This window comes from Tupaia chinensis, unplaced genomic scaffold (genome assembly GCF_000334495.1).
Source record: "Tupaia chinensis unplaced genomic scaffold, TupChi_1.0 Scaffold000113_1, whole genome shotgun sequence".
In the NCBI taxonomy this organism is placed as follows: domain Eukaryota; kingdom Metazoa; phylum Chordata; class Mammalia; order Scandentia; family Tupaiidae; genus Tupaia; species Tupaia belangeri.
The window spans coordinates 3,144,586-3,163,289 of record NW_006159577.1 but is presented as its reverse complement, the minus strand read 5'-3'; the positions used below and the strand labels follow the sequence as shown (position 1 = coordinate 3,163,289).

Here is an 18,704-nt window from a genome sequence, read left to right as displayed (position 1 = left end):
AAAGAAAAGAAAAGAAAAGAAAAGAAAAGAAAAGAAAAGAAAAGAAAAGAAAAGAAAAGAAAAGAAAAGAAAAGAAAAGAAAAGAAAAGAAAAGAAAAGAAAAGAAAAGAAAAGAAAAGAAAAGAAAAGAAAAGAAAAGAAAAGAAAAGAAAAGAAAAGAAAAGAAAAGAAAAGAAAAGAAAAGAAAAGAAAAGAAAAGAAAAGAAAAGAAAAGAAAAGAAAAGAAAAGAAAAGAAGAGAGAAAATAAGAAGAAAGTTTCTAAAAGCAGAATGTAGCAGAAACATTGAAGCAGGGTCACATCCCTGTTCCAAGCATACAAGATCTGTCTCCAGGCATACAAGATCTGTCTCCCCACTCACAGACCACCTTGCACCAGCTTGCTTACTTGCTTGCTTTCCTTTTTTTTTTTTTTAATAGAGATTTTTGCTATAGAGCATGTGTATTTGCCAAAGAGACAAAGAGACAGAAAGGGAGAAATCATCTTTCAGGGGGAATGGCCATGCCAGAATCCCTTCTCCTCCACCTTCCTTTCAGGATTTTGGGTATGCATGCACCCGTTGGCTTGAGTTTCAAGTCACTGGGTCCAGAACTCGAACTGCAGTCAGCCCTGTGGGAGTCCTGTGATGTAATCTCTATGCCATCTACTGGCCCTGTACCTGCACTTTTAAGCCCTACAATGTCAACTGCTAACGACCGCATTGCTGGGGAAATGTTGGGATCAAGTGTGTGTCTGGAAAAAGATAAGTCACACGGCCAAATTAGGGTTCCATTTCTTCCACTTACTGTTGGAGGACTCTGGGTGATGGCTGCCTCTCTTGAGTCTGTTTCCCCAGCTGTACACCAGAAGGCCCAGGCAAGGAAGGGCCTACATCAAGGCACAGCATCAGGTGAGTGCTCAGGCCACACTAGCTGAACCCATCATGTCCCCACCAAGCTATGATCAGCATACCAGCCCCCTTGGCAGGCTCCATCCAATGGCTCAATGTTTATCAGAGGCACTTGGGCAGCAAGGCAGTCAGGCAAATTGGACCACCTAGCCAGCTGGGCCTGGGGACCCACCCTTCTGCTGTCTTCCTCTTTATTCCTGTCCTTTGATGACAGAAGTTTGACTGCTTTTTCCTATTTTCCAAAATCCTTCCAGAGGACTGGGGGAGTCATTCCCACAAACATTAACAGATGATTTTGGTGTTTATAACAGGACTCCTACCTCCTATCCCTGGCTTAGTGTCTTTGTGACTATATTAAGCCTCTTTATCTCTGTTAAAGTTTATTCTTTTGCCAATCCCTTCCCAAAACACAGAACTTTTTCCCCAATCTCCCACCTAAAAACTGTAAAACCCATCTATAACCTACAAGCCCCTACCCCCAGCTTCCAGATATCCCGCCTTTTTTGGCCAGACCAATGGAAATCTCTTCACCAAATTCCAAACCTTGTCTCTCACTCTGAAAACCAAATAAAAGGAACCTCTGTATCTGATCACCCCAAGAAAAATAAATTTGCCTTTCTTCAGGTCTGGTCCCTCATATTCATGCTTAGAAATAAACTGCATTAATCATTATTTCCATAGGGATAGTTATTTCCATCAATACCTTGAAGGCCCTATGCCAAGCTCTTCCTTACCTAAAATGAAGCCACTAGGAAAAACTGGACAAAGTTCTTCATTGCTTCCTCCCAGATTTTCTTTGAATATCTTCTTTATGATTTGGCCTTGGAGGAGGCATATACCCCTCAGCCCCTGGTGATAAATTCATATTCCCGTTTCCCCAACTAAGGTAGTTAAATGTCCATTGTCCAGTGTTTTAGGTTCACCCAGAGATTCTCCTGATGTTACAAACTTTGTAGTAACAGTCATTTAGGATTTCCAAATACACCATTCAATAGTGCTCAGAAACTTCTTAACTTTCTTTGCATGGCATTTATAAACATTAGTTAGTTAAATAAGAGCCTCAGTGTCAGCCAAAGAAGTGACCTTGGGACCATCAATCCCCACCAATGTTGATATCACCTTCTGTGACTCTCTGAGGTGGTTATGTGGAACCAGCACAAAAGACACAAGGGTCCTGGGGAAACTGCACTTCTGGATGGTTTGACCAGCACAGCACCTTGGCCTTGCTTCATGACCCAGAAGTTCTCTCAGCTGTGACTCCTTGGCCCTGAGCCCCAGATGAGAGTCAGTCAGTTTGAATATGAAAAACAGGCAAGGTGTCCTGCCCTGGCCCTGGTAAGGGGTCAAGAGGGGAAAGAAGTACTAGACACAATGTTGGAAGTGGGGTTGTGTTTTCTGCCAGCACTGATCAGGATGCTGTGCACAAAGTGGGTGCCCAGTATTTGCCGCCAGCAACAAATCACATCTCAACTATGAATGAAGTCAGTCTCCATTGTACGCTATACCTGCATTTTTTTCTCCTGAGGTGGCTCTTCTTTCCTCCAGGCCCACTTGGATGACCCTCAGTCATAGGCATAAAACATTATAATAAGCGACAGCCAAGAGCAAAGGCCATTATGAGGCAAAGACTGTTCAGGCAACCCTTGAAACAATGCAGGGTTAGGGCTGCTAACTCCTCTGCCCAGCTGAAATCTGTGTATGATTTTTGATTCCCCAAAAACTTAACTACTAATAGTCTATTGTTGACTGGAAGTCTTATCACGCATATAAACAGTTGATTAACACATACTTTAAGGGCTGGCAGGTGGCATGGTGGTTAAGGTTGCTGGACTCCCACCTGGCTGACTGCAGTTTGAGTCCCAGACCTGGAAGCTTGCTCTCTCGCTCTCTCTCTCTCCCCCCTCCTCTCAGGTCAAATTAAAATAAATAAACAAATAAAGTTAAATAAAAATAATTCTTTTAAAAAAACACCGTTTATGTCATATGTATTCTACACTGTAATCTTACAGTAAAAAAATGTTATTGAGAAAATAGTAAGGAGGAAAAAGTATATTTATGGTATTTATTGTGGCCATATGCTGTTTGAAGGTCAGGGTCAACTCTTGTTCAAGGTCAACCACACTTGGCATTCAAGCACAGAAATTTGGTTTCCCCCTTTCATCCCAGCACTCCTGATTCAACCTATCCAAAGTCCTTTTCTGTCTTCCTCTTAATTGTTTCCAGAAACCTCCACTGCTCTTCTAGCCTCTGCCACCACCCTGACTTAGTCACCAGCTCTCTATGGCATCCCTCATCCACCACCTTCCAGTCTCTAGGAGACAAGTTCCTACCTGGGCCCCATCAACTCAGTCAGTTGCATGGCGCGCCAGGCATCTTTCTAAAATGCAGAACTGCCATAACTACTAATGGGGTTCAAGACCCACTACCTTTAAATATGACCAATGCCTTTGGGTCAGACGGTGACACAATGGTAAAATTTGATACTCTGTAAGACTGATCCATATGGGAAGGTTCCAGGTTCATGTCTGAAAACCTCCCTGGCTATGCCAAACATGCATGTGCCCATGGCCTGGGGATGCCTGGGGCTGGGAGTGGATCTTAGTGTCAAGACCCTAGTGGGAATGCTCCCTTTCTTTCTCTAACTTTCACTCCTGGAAAAAGATTGATAAATAAACTTTAAAAAATAATACTTTGGTACCTGAGAAAAGAGCAGAAGCAGGAAAGCCACTCTCACCTCTCCCATCCACGGCTCTCCCCTGAAGCAGGCCATAAAAACCTAGCTGACCTTCCTCGGACATTGGTCATAAGACCCTTACTCAAGAGGTACCATCTTTATTCCCAGAAGAAAGAAAAGTCCTTATCTCTGAAGACACAAGGACACAGAGAAGAATCTGAACAAATGAGCTTTGCTAAGATCCCACTTATTACCAGTAGATCACATTCCCTCTGTCCTGTCTTGCTTCTGGGTGACTGTCCTCTTCATCAAATCTAAGCATAAAAATACACAAGTTTCCCTGTTTCTTTAGGTCTTCATTTTCTTTCTTTTTTAAAGAACTATTTCATTTAACCTTATTTATTTATTTGTTTATTTATTTTAATTTGACCAAAGAAGGACAGAATGAGAAAGAGAGAGAGAGAGAGAAAGCAAGCCGCTAGGTCCAGAACTAAAACCACGGTCAGTCATATGGGAGTCCAGCACCCCTAACCACCATGTACCTGCTGGCTCCTGGTCTTCATTTTCTTTTTAAAGGCTACTGTGGGGTCAGCAGATGGCATAGCAGTTACATCACTAGACTCCCACATGCCCAACTATGGTTTGAGTCCTGGATCCAATGTCTTCAAAGTTTTGCCTGACATGTGTGCATGTGTGCCCAAGATCCTGGGAAGAAAGTGGAGAAGGGATTTTGGCCATGCCAAATTTCTCACGTTCCCTCTCACTCTCTCTGTCTCTTTCTGGTGAGTGCACGGGGCATAAGGTAAAAACCTCAATAACAAAAAAAGGGTCCTGCAATATGTAAAACTTATATTAAATGTGTTAGGCTTTTCTGTTATTAATCTGCCTTTTATTATAAGGGACATTAACCTAGGATAGGTGAGAACTGATTTTTTTTTTCAACCCCCTACCCCTACACCAACCTTTGTTTAATGCCCTCCTGTGAGGTCCCATCTCTGTCAGCATAAAATCTAGACTTCTTCTGAGGTTCCCCTAGTTCCTCATGCTGCATACCTTGGCTCCAAATACCCGAGCCACCTCCTTCACTATCCCTCCAGTCCTGACACCCTCCCACACCCTCTGCTTGCCCTATTCTGGTGCACTGGATGCTTCCAATGCTGGCCTCTCAGCCTCTCTGCACATGCTGCTCTCTCCACTCGGACACCACTGCTTCCATTTACCTGGCCCTCTCATCCTTTAGGCCTCTGCACAGACATTCCCTCTCTTCAGAAGTGCCTTATTCCCAGGTGACCTCTGCTGAGAACCAGAGTTCTCTGCCATAGCCTCTATCCTCTCTGTCCTCACTGGGCTGTACTAGGGAAAAAGGACCAGGTATGCCTGTCACTGATGCAGCTCCAGGACCCAGCACCATGCAAAGAACATAGCAGAATGAACAAATGCAGGAAAACATGAATGAACCGCAGAATTCTGGTCCTTGCAACAGCCTGATAAAGCAGTATTATTACAGAGCAACTGAGCCTCAGAGAGGCCAACTGCCCAGAGTTACACAGCCACTAACTGCCAGAGCTAGGATCTGAACTTCCACTACTGTCTAGCTCTGCAGCCCACTCCTCCTACCAAGCACCATGGTGAGGTTCTGTGGTGGTCTGCGTTTCCCCTGCATGTTCCTTGCCAAACTACAAAATCCAGCAGGACAGCCTGGAATCCTACCTATTGCCTCTATGCCTTGCCTTAGATAAGATGGCCTCTGCAACAGGAAAGAGGGAGTGGAGCCTCTTGATTTTGAGTCTCACCACCCCTGGTGGTTCTGAGCCTCTGCAGCAGGTCTGTCCACACCACACTTTACCATGTCAATGTGCTGAGCAGAGACACTTGTGAAGCCATATTCCAGGCAGGTTTTTGTTTGTTTGTTTGGTTTTTGTGTTTTTTTTTTCCCTATTAAAAGAGGCCAAAAATATATAGATATATTCCTAAGTAAAAACAAGAAGCAAGATAGAGGGATCAACAAAAACTATTTTTCAGTTTAGACCCTGTTGAAGAAGCATTAAAAGTCACTGATAAGTAATTTCTTAAACTAACAAAATAATCTGCTATTAGACTGAATGCTCTTAAGATAATTTGAGAGTTAGGTGTCCTCATGTCTGCCGATTCTAATTGCTGGGTGTGTTTCTGGAGCTTCACTAGATGGTAATCTTTCTAAGTGCACCCTCATTCTCTTGCCAAGGAAGGCGACAGCATGGTGACAGGGTGACAGGCAGGGAAGAAAGCAGGGAGCCAGCAGAAAGGGCTCATCAGTTTTCACAGCTTTTATAGCCATGAATATTTGTTTTTGCATTAGCCACCACTCAAAGGCAAAGGGAATTACATTTGCACACTAAAAACCGCTTCTCTGTGTCTGTCTCTGCACTAAAATCTCGATCCACAATGCCACTTGCATAATAAAAACAAAACAGCACTTTCTATCAAAGGGGCCCAGGCTTGGTGAATACTCACAGGCATGGCATTGTTGAGGGTGTTGTTGTAGACGCAGGCGCGCAATGAATAATCGAGCATGCAATTTTCAAACAGCTGCAGAGCTTCTGTCACTTTTTCATGGAAGTCATCTGCAGATTTATTCGAACTTGCAAAGTAGAGATAGTCTGAGTACAACCTGTGAATAAAATAAACGGATATTTTTACCACCCATGAATGTGAAATTACACCATTTGGGTGACAATGAGAACCAGTGTGCTATTACATTACCTCGTTGTGCTCATTAACACACTACTGTTTCTCTTCCTTCCCTTGCAGATGAGCCACCTTCCTCCTTCGTTCATGCTCCCACCCCTCACACAACCACCCACGCCCTCCCAGCCTCAGACATGTCTACGCAGGCCCCAAACAAACAACAAGTGGTTTTTTTGCTGTTGTTATTTCTATAGGCACCTCAGGCTGTGGCTCATTTTCACAACTGTTCAAAACACCACCAGATTACAAAACTCGTACTATAGTAAAGACAGACCACGAAAATTTTATGCACTTTCCTGTTCCTTTCTCCTTTAATGGAGGAAACAAATACGAGAGCATCTCCTCATTACTCCCACAACTCTGTCAAACACCTTTCCACACACATACCTCCCAGCTGCATCACCTGTACCTCTTGGCCAAGGGCAAAACTGGGCTGACATGAAACATGGTCCCTGTGGCTCTATAGAGTCAACCTCTCTCCTCTCCAGTCTGGCTTCCTCCTTTACAGTGAGGGCAATTGAGAGTCTTATTACATACCCATGTGTCTGGAGTTTACATCTGCACTGCCAATGGCACCCAGTGCTTTGGTCCTAGGACTCAGCTACACATACTTCTGCAGAAACTGTGGTCCCTTAGCTGCATAGGTCTACTGCATATGCTCCTTCTTCACTGCTCCTCACCTCTTACTACACTCATCCAACCACAAGCATCACTTCTTGGGGATAGGGTCAGATCTTATTCACCTCGTGTCCCTCACTTGGCACAGTGCCTTTGACACAACCCTTTAGAATTCATCCATAGCCAATATCCATAGGAGACACTTCTTAGAAGTCTTGAAATGTTTTGAGACCTGTCCATGAATGACCTAGAATCCAAACACACACTGGTGTGGGAATATTTTGTGTTTCTCGGTCTGACCAGCCAAACTCTCCAAAAGAACTTACCTCAAGACTAGTCATTAAAGATGCTAGTTAACCAGTGAGTAGGTTCTCCCCATATCCAGACTCATTTGAGTATATTTCCCATGATGACACCCATTAGTCCATCAGGTATTCTATTTTCCTCAAAATTGAAACACATATTGGGACCAGCAGTTAGCATAATGGCTATGTCGCTGGACTACCATGTAGTTGACCGTGGTTTGAGTCCTGGACTTGGCGGCTTAAACTCACTCTGGACGCGTGTGCATGCATGCCCAAGATCCTGAGAGGAGAATGGAGGAGAAGGGATTGCGGCATGGCCATCCCCCCAGGAAGTGGTTTCTCACTTTCTGTCTCTCTGTCTCTGTCTGTCTTTCTGGCGAGTGCATGCACCCTATAGCAAAAAAAACAAACAAACAAACAAAAAAAAAACAGAAAACCTCTCCAGAAAAAAAAAAAAATTGAAACACATATCAAGCCTGAAATATGTCACCTGTCACTGCAAGTTCAGTCATAGTTAGTATGACTTAAAAGGATGATTAATAAATGCCCAAGTCAGACATGCATGGACCCCAAAGTGAGGTTTGGTTCTATGCACCAAGAGATACTTTGTAGCTATTTGTCTGATGGAGTGCCCTTCTTCAAAAAGTTCACAGAAATTTTAAATTAATGTATGAGTTTATTTTTTATTGCATTTTTATGTTTCTTTATTTCTCCCAGACAGATACACAAAGAGCAAACCCACTCCGAGCCACAGTCAGCCCTTGATCATGGGCACACGTGTGTTTGACCTCAGGGAGGCCTCCAGATGCCAATTCAGAACCTACTCATGTGGGACCACCTCCTACAGTCTTATATTCTACCACTGCACCACCATATAGCCCCAGTATGAGCTTATTTTGATGCAAAAAATTTTTGAAATCCTTCCATAGTCTTTTTATAAAACATATTTTCCACTAACTTTTTGGACACTCCTTATTTTTTTTTTATCAAATATATCAATATTATGGATCAGTCCCCAAAACTATGTGAACGAAAAGTGACAGATACATCTGAAATTGTCATGAAAACCTATATTTAATTAGGAGTCCAAATCCAGAAATTTTAACTATAATACCCACAGAATTATCCAAATTATTTGAGGAAATTGGAATTCTACCACAAAAATTGCCTCATAACAACTTAATTATTGGCTCAAGGTTTCCATATTAAGATTTTTCTTCATGGTAATAACACTTCTTTGTAGACATCTGATCCATGAATAAAACAAGAGTACCTACGCCTACCTCAATTTTAAATACAAAGTACCGTCACAAAAAAAATCAAAGAATCTGCTGATTCCCTACAATCTTTAGAGCTCAAGAAGTAATCCCTAAGAAAAGAACTAGGACTTGTCCAATGTTCCAATCAGGCAAGAGCACCCCCATCTAGGCGAGTCGACCAATGTTCATCTGTTTGGGATGCATAAAATTAACCCACAGCCTCACTTTCTCTGAGTCACATTCACAGCCTTTTAGAACCAGGATGGACCACTTCCTCAGCAGGGTGAGAAAAGACTTCCCTGACCTTTCAGTCACCTCCAGATACCTTGGATTGGCTCACAGAATCGGTGGCAGGCTTCAAGATCTCCTGGTACCTCATGGCTAGAACCCATGCTGTGATGTCCTTCACACCCGCTTTGTCAGCAAACATGTGAACAGGGCTCGATTCACCCTAATAGCAGCCACCTCCTATTAGACTCTGTAGTTGGTTGAATGGTGGACCCCCAAAGATATATCCAAGTCCTGATCCCAGTAAGTGTGATCTTATTTGGAAATAAGGCATTAACAGATGCTATAAGGTCAAAAATCTTGGAGATTATCTTGGATTTAGGGTGGGTTCTAGATCCAATGACTAGAATTGTTAGAAAAAGAGGAGGGGACACAAACACACAGGAGAACAGCACTGGAAGGCAGGGACAGAAATGATGCATCTGTGAGCCACGCAACGCCAAGGACTGCAGGAAGCTACCAGAACTAGGAGAGAGGCAGGCATGAACAGATTCTCCCTCAAAGCCACCAGAGGGAACCAACCCTATAGGCATCTTGATTTCAGACTTCTGGCTTCCAGAACCAGGAGAGAATAAGTCTGTGTTATTTTAAACCACCAAGTTTATGGTCATTTACTACCACAGTTCTAGGAAATTAATGCAAATTCTGAACCCAAATTACAAGGAGCTGTTTTTGTCAGCACCTTTCTCCCACCCAAAGATGCCGGCACAGTGGTCCCACAAGTGCATGATGGTCATGGCCAAATGCCCAGATTTCCCAGAGGAAGTAAGAAGGGAAAAAATCAAAACAGGAGTGCTTCCCTTCAGGGGAGTATGATTGGGTCCTCCTGAAGAAGAGGCTAATGCTTCCTAAGAATGTCTTGAATAAACAATGCTATAATTTCTCCCACAACTATTCTCTAAGAAAAAAGAGTGAGTAAATTGCCTTGGATGAGCGCAGTCATTTTGACGGGTTAAAATGTTGAGAGGGGACAGCACATGTATAAGGATAAGCAGACAGTGGACCTCAAAAAACTAGAACAGTACACGCATGTAATAAGATGAAAAGTAGAGGGACCAGCAGTTAGTGTAACGGCTATGTTGCTGAACTCCCATGTAGCTGACCACGGTTCAAGTCCCGGACCCAGTGGCTTAAACTCACGCCAGGCACGTGTGCGTGTATGCCCAAGATCCCGAGAAGAGAATGGAGAAGGGATTGAGGTGTGGCCATCCTCCCGGGGGGGTGTGTGTGATTTCTCACTTTCTGTGTCTCTTTCTCTCTCTTTCTAGCGAGCGCACATGCCCTATAGCAAAAACCTCTCCAAAAAAAAAGATGAAATGTAGATACAAACTTAAATGTCCACATTTTAGTCTTTAAACCAGCTGTGCAATGATGGAGTAGGGGAAAGAGACCAATATGGAAAATGCGCAGGGATTTAGCTGACATAAGCGCGTCGTGACACAACAGGGAAGAGTGGGGCACTGCGACTTCAGGATGCACTAGCAGAGGCACAGCGTCTAGGACGTGAAGGGAAGAGCAAAGTGACAGGAAGGTCAAGGCCCTGAAGAACACGTGCCTTTGGTGCTGGGTGTCAGACAGCAATGGAGAAGACGCGGCTCCTCCTGGAGAAGCAAAGACTCAGTGAGAAGGAGACCTGTCCCATCCTTCCAAAGGACTGGCTAGTGGGCTGGAGGTTCAGGAGGAAAGACCATTTCATACAAGGGAAAAGTTCTCCAGGCCAGGCATGAAGAGACAGGCCCCAGGCAGCAGAAGGAGAATAAATAAGTAAATAAATAAAATAAAATACCCTTTCTGCCCCTCCAGAAAGCTGTGCTAATCTTGGGACCAGCAGATGGCATAATGGTTCCATTGCTGGACTCCCACATAGGTAACTGTGGTTCAAGTCCCAGACCCAGCAACTTAAACTATGCCAGGCACATGTCTGTGCATGCCCAAGATCCTGAGAGGAAAATGGAGAAGGTATTGAGGTGTGGCCATCCTCCCGGGGGGGGGGTGTGTGATTTCTCACTTTCTGTGTCTCTTTCTCTCTCTTTCTGGCGAGCGCACATGCCCTATAGCAAAAACCTCTCCAAAAAAAAAGATGAAATGTAGATACAAACTTAAATGTCCACATTTTAGTCTTTAAACCAGCTGTGCAATGATGGAGTAGGGGAAAGAGACCAATATGGAAAATGCGCAGGGATTTAGCTGACATAAGCGCGTCGTGACACAACAGGGAAGAGTGGGGCACTGCGACTTCAGGATGCACTAGCAGAGGCACAGCGTCTAGGACGTGAAGGGAAGAGCAAAGTGACAGGAAGGTCAAGGCCCTGAAGAACACGTGCCTTTGGTGCTGGGTGTCAGACAGCAATGGAGAAGACGCGGCTCCTCCTGGAGAAGCAAAGACTCAGTGAGAAGGAGACCTGTCCCATCCTTCCAAAGGACTGGCTAGTGGGCTGGAGGTTCAGGAGGAAAGACCATTTCATACAAGGGAAAAGTTCTCCAGGCCAGGCATGAAGAGACAGGCCCCAGGCAGCAGAAGCAGCCAATTCTGCACAGGATGAGGGCTCCAGAAGAGTGCAAGGCCCAGGGGACCTGACTCCTTCCCAGTGCTGAGTTTCAGAGCTGCCCAGTCCCCTCCTGCCGAACACCTCATTTTCTTACTCTCAAACCATCCCGAACAGATGGGTGTTACATTTGGCTGGGACTGTTTCCAATGGCAATTCCAAATATAAATCCGAACACATTCCAGGCCTTCTGTGCTGCGGTTATTTTCGACGGCTGCTGGTGCGGCCTGTGATGGTGGGCCTGGGATCACAGAGATTCAGCCTGGCCCCTTTCCTACTGGATACAGGAGTCCCAGGACCTCAGAGGGAGCAGTGGGATTGGATCTATGCGCTGGGTTGTCAAAAGTCTTTCAGTCTGGTGCCTCAGAAGGGACTATGTCTCTCAGCACAGGGACAAAGAAGTAGCCAGCAGTGAAGCTCAGGGCCCTACCATGTAAAATCCAGATGGTTGCCCCAAGGCCACTGATGAATTCAATCAATGACTTTTATGGGCTCTGCTCTGAGCCAAGGCAAGCAGGGACTGGTGTACTGATCTCCTTTGAAGCAGGGGCAGATACTTCTCCATAGGCTCCTCCCCTGGGCCAGGCACTGGGTGAGTACTTTCCAGTTTCCATCCCTGATGTGCATGCTGCTGGTTACCAAGGGAGCCTCTACTAGGCCCTGCACTGGACACAACATGCACACTCTTATTTTGTCTTCACGACCACTCTGAGATGTGGTGATCCATCTTACAAAGGAGAAGGTTCACATTTAGAGAGGTTACAGAGCTTGTCCAAGGTCACTTGGCCCAGGAAGCTCCAGAGCTGGGACCCAAACAAGTCCAGGTGTGGCCTGACTCCAAAGCACACTGACCCAACAGGATGTGCCCCCTGCCTTACAGTTTAGGGAAGGAGAGAAATCAGTGACTGACTAGAGCCGGGTGCTAGCCTTTTGAGCAGGGATGGTATTTGTTTTTCATTTGTTTGGATGTTTCTATTGTTTTAAGTGCCCAGTGATTTGGAAACAAAAGTCAATTCTGTTACAGAACTACTTAATAAGTCACAGGAGACTGACAGAGAATTACAATGTGTAATAGAGCAGCAAACAACAGGATAACACTGGGAAAATCATGAGGAACTTCACTGCCATGCTCAGGAAAAGCAAATGCTCATGGAATGTCACACTGGGCACCTAAAGAAAAGTACAGCAACTGTAAATGGATAGCCAGGTATCTATCAAAAAACCCAAACACATTATATAATCCTCCATCATTCAGATAAGTTAATATTCAGTGGATACTATAACTGTTCGATTTTACCTGTTTTAGTTCTTTTAAAAAATTTTTTTTTATTTAAGGAATTTGCCATAGGGCACGTGTGTTCATCGAGAGACAAAGAGAGACAGTAAAAGTGAAAGTGAGAAATCACTCCTCAATAGGAATGGCCATGTTGCAATCCCTTCTCCTCCATTCTCCCCCTGGAATTTCTGGCAGGTACACACACATGCCTGCTGTGAAGTTCAAGCCACCAGGTCTGGGACTCAAACCACGGTCGGCCATGTGGGAGTCTAGTACCTTAACCACTGCACCACCATGCTGGCTCCAGTTTTGTTGTTGTTGTTCTTTGTTTGTTTGTTTTTTGCTACATGGCATGTGCGTTTACAGGAGAGAGAGAGAGAGGAAAAGTGAGAAAGCATCCCCCAAGGAGATAGTCATGCTGCAATCCTTTCTCCTCCATTCTTCTCTCGGGATTTGGGGCACACGTGCCCGTGTGCCTGGCATGTTTTTCAATCCACCAGGTCCAGGACTAGAAACACAGTCAGTCATATGATTCAGTTGCCTTAATCGCTGTGACACTGGTGTTTTTATTTTTTTGAGAGGTTTTTGCTATAGGACACATGCGCTCACCAGAAAGAGAGAGAGAGAGAATGAGAAATAACCCCCCAAGGGGAATGGCCATGCCGGAGTCTCTTCTCCTCCATTCTCCTCTCAGTATCTTGGGCATACACACACACACTCCTGGCGTGAGTTTAAACCACCAAGTTCAAGACTCACACTGCGGTCGACTACATGGGAGTCCAGCAACATAGCCATTATGCTATGTTTTAGTTCTTAAATGATAGTCTACTTGCTAATTGGCCTTCCTTCTACATGGAAAAGTTGCAAATTCTGGCTCCAATGTCACCAGTGTAGTGAAACCTTTCTCTATAGTTGGTTTCTCCCTATTTTATAGTAATTTGTTCATATAATTTTATATTGTGAAATTACATATCACAAATTCACTCCTTTAAAGTGAACAATTCAGAAGTTTTAAGTGCGTGTACAAAGTTGTGCAATCACCTCCCACTCCCTAGTTCCAAAATATCTTCATCAATCCCATGAATGGCTGTTGGTTTCAGGGTCAGTTCCAGAAGGACCCACATCAGAAGTCACTAAGAGCATCAAGCTCAAGAGATACAATGGAGGCAGGGACCAGCAGTCAGCATAATGGCTATGTCGCTGGACTCCCACGCATTTCAAGTCCTGGACCCAGGGACTGCAGCATGGTCCATCCCCCCTGGGGGGTGATTTCTCGCTTTCTGTCTCTCCAACTCTCTCTGTCTTTCTAGCGAGTGCACGTGCCCTATAGTAAAAATCTCTCAAAAAAAAAAAAAAAAAAAAAAAAGCCCTATAATACCCCAAAAAAAAAAAAAAAAAAAAGAGAGATACAATGGAGGCAGTCTTTGGCTCAGCTCAGACAAGTGCAGGCTCCTGGGCTGTCACAGCTCCTCCAGTTACCTCTCCATGCATTGAACTTCTCAGAAAATCATGTTTTTTTAATTGCCAGAGGTAGCATGCACTTGCCAGAGAGAGACACACACGGGGGGGGGAGGGGGGGAGCACCTGCAATCTAGCAGGCCATGCTGTAATCCCTTCCCCTCCATTTCTCCATCCTGTTGGAATTTTGAGTACTCATGCACATGAGAGCAGCATGTTTTTTCAGCCATTGAGGCTAGAAGCCACATTGCAGGCAGTCACAGGATCTGGCTCTCTTAACAGCTCGGCTATGGGACCAGCCCCAGCCATGCCTTGAAAAGCCTGGTGCTCAAGTGGTAGGTGGCTGAGCCGGCGGGCCACTCCTGAGCTGGCTCACCACTGAGGACACTGGCTTTCCTTCCTGTGCTTCTTAAGTGCTGGCCAGCTGGCTCCTCAATGGCACTCTTGTGAAGTCACATTTCTTCAACAGGGAGCCCCTGAGAGGTGTCCTCCAAGCCACCGTCCCCGACATGCAGTCTCCTACATGCAGGTCATAATAAATGTGGTTACAAAAATGAAACCCAGAGCAGCCAGCCTCATTGTTCTCCATTTGCCAGCATCCAAATTCAAATCACTGATCAATAACTTCCCGACCTCTAATATGGGGTCATCAATAATGATTACACATATTTTTCCTACAAGGAAAAAAAGGCCATTTAGCAGAGCTAGGAAGGAGCCCTTTGTCTCACTGGTCACAAGCCGTGACTATCTGATCGTGACTCTCATCATGAGGCACAATGAAGCAGGACTGGCCAGGCCAGCCTATTTGAAGGAAATGCCTGAGGTCACCTTAAACCGAATGGCAAGTGACACTGATGAAGCTCACTTTCTGCCAGATAAAGAGATCCATGTTTGAGCCTAAAAACATCCAAGTGGATGCAAACCTTCCTGTTCACTGGGCCATTTGGGTAGGGTCTTCTCTTCCGCCCAAGACCCTTGAGTCCCTTGAGCACAGATAGTGGGGAGTCCACCTTTGCTTCTTGCCAAGCATCCCATCTCAAGGCGTCTGTGAATGTTCATGGAATCTCCATTGGAGATGGAGCACCTTAGAGACACGCCAAGCCCCCCAACCCTCGATGTCTCTGAGCCTGTTATGATTTACAAAGAAATTTGCTGGTGGCAAATGTCTCCACTGGTGAAAAAAACTAAGGTGCACTGAGGACTAGTGGGCTGCTCCTGATTACAAAACCAGGCCTGGGAACCAGCAGTTGGTGTAACGGCTATGTCACTGGACTCCCATGTAGTCGACCGCGGTTCGAATCCTGGACCCAGTGGCTTAAACTCACGCCGGGTGCGTGTGTGCCCAGGATCCCAAGAGGAGAAGGGACTGCGGCGTGGCCATCCCCCCTGGGGGTGATTTCTTGCTTTTTATCTGTCCCTGTCTTTCTGGCAAGCACATGCACCCTATAGCAAAAAGCTCTCCCCCCCAAAACAAAACAACTAGGCCTAGGTCCCAGGGTGCAGGACCCTCACTTCAGAGCAATGGCCATTACATACTAGGGCTGGCCAGTATGTGACATCTGCTACCACCTCCTCCTTCAACATAGCCAACCTCACTCAGTAGCCCCAGAATTCTTGGTATGACAGGTCTTTGGACTCTACTTGATCATATGACTACATCCCATCAGGGGTGCCTTCTCCTTCTCCTTCTCACTCTGTCCCTCTCTCTGGCAAGTGGCCATGGCTGCTGGAAATTTTAAAAAAGCATGACTTTCTGAGAAGGTTCAATGCATGAAGTAGGACCTAGCTGGCTCAGAGTCAATTGCCTGACACAATCTTACCTTATAATCTCTGCAGATACAGAAACAACGAGGCTCTTTCCCCTAGGTTGTTCCTCCCCATGGAACCGCCCTTTCCAAACAATCCATGCGGGAATACACAGGACTGCCAATGACTGTGCAAATATGTCCCCCAAAAAAATAAACAGTGTTAAACACATGGGAGTTTCCAGTGTGATGGTTTTTCTCCCACCAGTAACAAGATGTGGTTCTTCACCAGGTGGTTACTCCTGAATGGTCTTCAGAGAACACCTTCATAAAGACCACAGCTGTCCTGCTGGCCTGGGCACTGCTAGCTCTCCCTCCTTGCTGTGTGGTCCGAGGCCAACTCTCTTGCCCTTGGGTGGCTCAACAGTTTAGCCCTATTGAACTGACCTCATGCCATTTCTAGGGCCCGTATAAAATTGTGTTGACCCAAACAGGCAGCTCCTCAGAATCAAAATGCCTAAATTCACTAGGAAATGAATAGGCTATTTAAACAAAGACCCTCTGCTACAGTCTTCCTCAAAACAACCTGTAATTCTTAATCTTCCAATGTCTTTGAGAAAGAACAAGAAGTAGGAGTTGGAGGAATGGAGGGAAGATGAGAAATCAGTGTGTGGCTATTGTCCCAACATTTATACTCCATTGGTCTTTCCCCCCACTCATCTCTCACCCACAGAAGAGTTCTCCTAATTTCCCTTTGCAATAGTTAATCTCTTAGTGCTGAGAACAGCCTACTTTTCAGACCTTCCACAAATATGCTGTAGAGAAAACAACACACGATATTCCCAGTGCCAGTGGCTCCGCTTAGGCCTGAAAACACATTCACAGCATGAAATAGGTACTTCAAAGATCTGAAGAACTGGAACTGTTGAGAGCAGGGTTTTCAGCATAGGCTGAGTAGCAAGAGATTCTCTTCTCAAGTCCAAGGTTCAAATTCAATTCAAAAGGAAACAACAGTATGGTTCAAATCCCTTCTATCCCTGATGACGATATTTTTTTTTTTTAGAGAGAGAGATTTTTTGCTATAGGGTATGTGTGCTCGCCAAAGAGAAAGAGAGAGAAACAGAAAGTGAGAAATCATCCTCCCCTGGAGGAGATGACCACTCCACGATCCCCTCTCCTCCATTCTCCTCTCAGGATTTTGGGCACACCTGCACACATGCCTGGTCTGAGTTCCAAGCCACCAGGTCCGGGACTTGAACCATAGTCAACCACATGGGAAGTAGCATTATGCCATCTGTTGGCACTCCCTGCTGATTCTTGCCCAGACGTCAGCATCTTGCACACTCTGATGTACAGGTAAGTTAATGGGATGATTCTAGGCTTAGGCATCTGCAAAACTGGGGTCCTTACTGCTTACTGAACTGCACAAAAAAAAAGAGTCCTTCCCAGAAGCTGCCCTCAGCTGACAGACCTTCCTTCCTCAGGGCTCAGTGTTCTGGAGCAGTCCACTCCAGTGTCTGGTACATGAGAGATTCCTCAAGTGAAATAACCCTGAAGAGCTATCCCAGCTCCTCAACTCACTGTGGAGTCAGCTGAGACCTCTATTATGAATGCATTGCAGCCCAACTGCTCCCTCTGCCTGTCCTGCACAAATACCCCTCCCAGAAGTTGTGCTCAAAAGCACTTCTCATAAACCTACTGTACACAAATGGCTGTCTCAGAGAATGCATCCCAAGAGAGGGCTGAAATGCCTGGCTCCTCAGTGAGATCTACTGGGACTAAATCTCAGTCTGGCCACTCACTATGTGACTTCAGGGAGGTGACAACCCCACAGAGCCCACATGCCTTAGCTGTGAACACATTATGATGGCCCTCTCATCTGTTTGCAAAGCTCTAATGAGGCAATGCCTGAAAAGGGCTAGCACAGAGTCAGGCGGGAGTTGGTACTCATCTAACACTAGATGATTTAACGGAGGTCTGCCCCTATCCCTTCAACTAAGCACGGGTTCTGTGAGGGCAGACAGCAAGGATTTTGCCCTTCTCTGTACATACTGCATCTAACACATCAAGGGTGCTCATTAAATGTTTGGTGAGAGAGAAATGAGTGACAGGTTTGATTGTTAATATCACTATTATTGATGGTGGTAGTGGTGTGAGTGTGGTGTTTTAGACAAGGTCTTGCTGTGTCATGACCATCTTGCCTCAGCCACCGATGTAGCTGGGACTGTGGTCAAACACCACAGTGCCTGGCTTTTTAGGGTGGGCTGAGGATCAAACCGGGGCTTCTCATGTGGCCTCAGCCCGCAGAGCAGTAGTAGCCAGTCCCCATGCTATTGTGGCTGGGCTGGTTATTATCATTATTAGCTACCACAGACACCTAATATAACATACAGTAAATGTGTAATGTCTTTTCATTTGTCTGGCAATATTTAAACATATTATTACATACATTGTCACTAACTCTTGCAACCACAGAGGTGGGATTATTTCATCTCATTTTACCAATGAGGAAATGAGGGAGAGGGGTTCAGTTACCTGTCCCAGATCCCAGAGCTGGTAAGTGGCAGACTTGGGGTTCAAATCCAGACCACCTGAGCCCCCAGGCTGTATCTCTGTCATCATGACCCTAGTACACTTCCCAGACACGCACCAGAAAGGAAGCTACTCACCACCCACACACCTCACCACACACTCTGCAGACAGAGTGAAATCATTGAAACCAAAACTCTTGTCCAAATGTTTAGCCCATCATGACTGTGTCTAGTGAGTAACTATATATAAATGAGTGTGTTTCATTGAAAGCCTTATTCCTGTTCTAGTTTATTGTTATAATAAATAGATTAATTATTTAACCAGACCAGGGCTTGTTTGTATATTTTAAATCAGTTTATATAAGCAGATGAAAAAAAAGAAAAAAGAA

The 18,704-nt window shown here is 45.2% G+C and overlaps 1 protein-coding gene across 4 annotated transcripts in view; it reads right to left on the bottom strand.

The window, feature by feature from the left end:
- CHST15 (carbohydrate sulfotransferase 15) overlaps positions 1–18,704 on the bottom strand; it is a 99,257-nt gene that overhangs the window by 10,701 nt on the left and 69,852 nt on the right. For all 4 annotated transcript variants that reach the window (XM_014586079.2, XM_014586080.2, XM_014586081.2 and 1 more), the window contains exon 6: positions 6,056–6,212. In XM_014586079.2, the coding sequence (XP_014441565.1) occupies positions 6,056–6,212 (157 nt within the window). The remainder of the gene's footprint in view (positions 1–6,055; positions 6,213–18,704) is intronic.